The sequence below is a fragment of the Buceros rhinoceros genome, unplaced genomic scaffold (assembly GCF_000710305.1).
Source record: "Buceros rhinoceros silvestris isolate BGI_N320 unplaced genomic scaffold, ASM71030v1 scaffold20274, whole genome shotgun sequence".
NCBI classification, from domain to species: domain Eukaryota; kingdom Metazoa; phylum Chordata; class Aves; order Bucerotiformes; family Bucerotidae; genus Buceros; species Buceros rhinoceros.
In genome coordinates, this window is record NW_010409058.1 from 563 (window position 1) to 2,723 (window position 2,161).

A 2,161-nucleotide genomic window follows, 5' to 3' on the forward strand; every position below is an offset into this window, starting at 1 on the left:
GTTTGGATTTCTCTGAAGTGATTGTAAAGCCAAACTAGCTTCTTTTCCTCTAGTACGTGCTCTTTTTGGTTTGTGCCTATCTACTGGCTGATGACAGGGTATGCTATTTCATTTGGCTTCTATTTTCAGGTATCTGCAGTCTGCTGCTTGTTCTGGTTCCCAGTGGTTTGGCTGCCCACGATTAAAAGCCAGCTGTACTCAAACTGCCCTGAATGAAGGGACCATCAATGCTGTCACATCCCTTCCGAGGTTTCAAATGAGGAAACAAGCTATGAATTAATCCAACCTCACTGATATTTCCTCTCAGACATTCACCACATAATCAAAAGAGCTGTATCTGCTGTACTTACTGTTTTATCAACTTCTATCTACTTAAATATTTGTAAACTCCTATAACCTATTTCCTACACAACACAATGACCTCCACTAGATGGCCCTGACACTCCCTATGTGTATCAAAGCTGTTTGAACACTTACAGGTTTAAGACAATTAAACAAATGAAATACACCAGCAACCGATCATTAAGAAAAGCCTTTGACACTGGTACTCCTGTACTCAGGAAACGGACAAAACACAAAAGACTGTTTCGAAATAAATCGATACATATTGATATGGTCCAGATGGCACAAAGTAGCGTTCTTCAAGGACATGGCCGTGTTAAAACACGTCCTTCACCTGAGATAGTTTGCCCTACACTCCTGGTAGTCAAATTTGTCTTCATGCTGTAAAGGCTCAGCCAGACACGCATCCGTTACACTACGGGAAGCGCAGATTCATTATGTAACTGCACTGCAAATGGGAGGCAAAGACATCTAGCAGCCCAACCTAAACTGTCTTCAGGTGAAATAACCGACTGTGTTTCTCTCAAACTAACATAGGTTAATGCATTTATCTGACAGCATCCACTTTTCTGAATGACTAGAGAACAAAAAGCTATTTATCGATAAATGGTACTGGTAAATATTAGTGTCACTATCACAACTCTTCTGGGAGTCACGTGTTACTCACCCATCGCTTAAATTGCTAGCTTTTGGGTTTGGGGGGGGGGGAGAACTTGTGGAAAGTGCAAATTTCATGTTCTGAGCAGCTATCTTAATCCTTCTCCTTCACATTCTGATTTCATTTGTCATCCCACCCTTTATGCATAAAAACATTTCTTACTGCAAAATCTGCAAGCAATTATGTTGTACTTCACCGACAACAGCTACACATGGTGTAAACTGCATGATCTGCATACACAGATTATTAAGTTACATACACCCTTTAAATAAGGGACCTTTGCAAATGCCTGTTTTCCTTTTGCGGAATTCATCTGTCAGTGCAAGGCTAGCGAGGAATTAAATATTTCTGTTTAACAGGTTTACACACTGGTGTTTCAGCAATCCTAAATAAAACCTGGCGATAATAGATGTTAAATGACACATGAGAAGCACTACTGCAAGTTCAGTGGTTTTCCCTTGCCTTTCAAATATTTAGCACCTCTTCAGTATTTTGATTTTGTTTAAAATAAGAGTAAATAAACACTCTTCCAGTTATCTGTTCTCTTAATGTTTCTTCTTTGTCATCCATGTTTATCTTCATCTGTTATATTCAAAACGTTAGTGAAGATCTTTCAGTACCGATTCTAAAATCAGACTGAATATTTAGCATTGAACAAACCTAAAAAAGAATACACAGAAGTGTTTCAAAGCAGCTATTTTCCAAGAAGAACATTCAACAAAACTGATTCCTCTGTTTCTTTTCTTCTGGTCCCACTTGTGATTCATTGTCAAATAATATTTTTAATTTTCATTTAAAGAATATTTTGTTTTGCATTTGCTCTCAGCTGGGGAATTTTCAACTATCAACTATTTGCACTCAAGTATTTTCAATTCAAGTATTTTTACTCTGATTGCAAAAGGAGAACAATAATTGCTCTCCACAAATACTGTGTTTCTGAGCAGGTTTAGAGACTAAATATTTTCAGAAATTAACACCATTTTGTGCTAAAGTAACAACATAATCCTACAAACCTGTTTAAATTTTCCTCTGATTTTTTCCAGATCTTCTTGCAGCTTATCATAAGTGGGGTCTTCGTATGGGAATTTCTGAATCATCCCTATTAATGAATCCAGAGCCCTTATCTTTTTGCTACGCAAAAAAAAAAAAAAAAAACAATGA

The 2,161-nt window shown here is 37.3% G+C and overlaps 1 protein-coding gene across 1 annotated transcript in view; it reads right to left on the reverse strand.

The window, feature by feature from the left end:
- Positions 1–1,485: 1,485 nt before the first annotated feature.
- ORAOV1 (oral cancer overexpressed 1) overlaps positions 1,486–2,161 on the reverse strand; it is a 3,619-nt gene continuing 2,943 nt past the window's right edge. Inside the window, exons 4-5 of the mRNA XM_010135115.1 lie at positions 2,014–2,131; positions 1,486–1,660 (exon numbers count right to left, since the gene is read on the reverse strand). Coding sequence (XP_010133417.1) covers positions 1,592–1,660; positions 2,014–2,131 — 187 coding nt within the window. The 3' untranslated portion in view covers positions 1,486–1,591. The remainder of the gene's footprint in view (positions 1,661–2,013; positions 2,132–2,161) is intronic.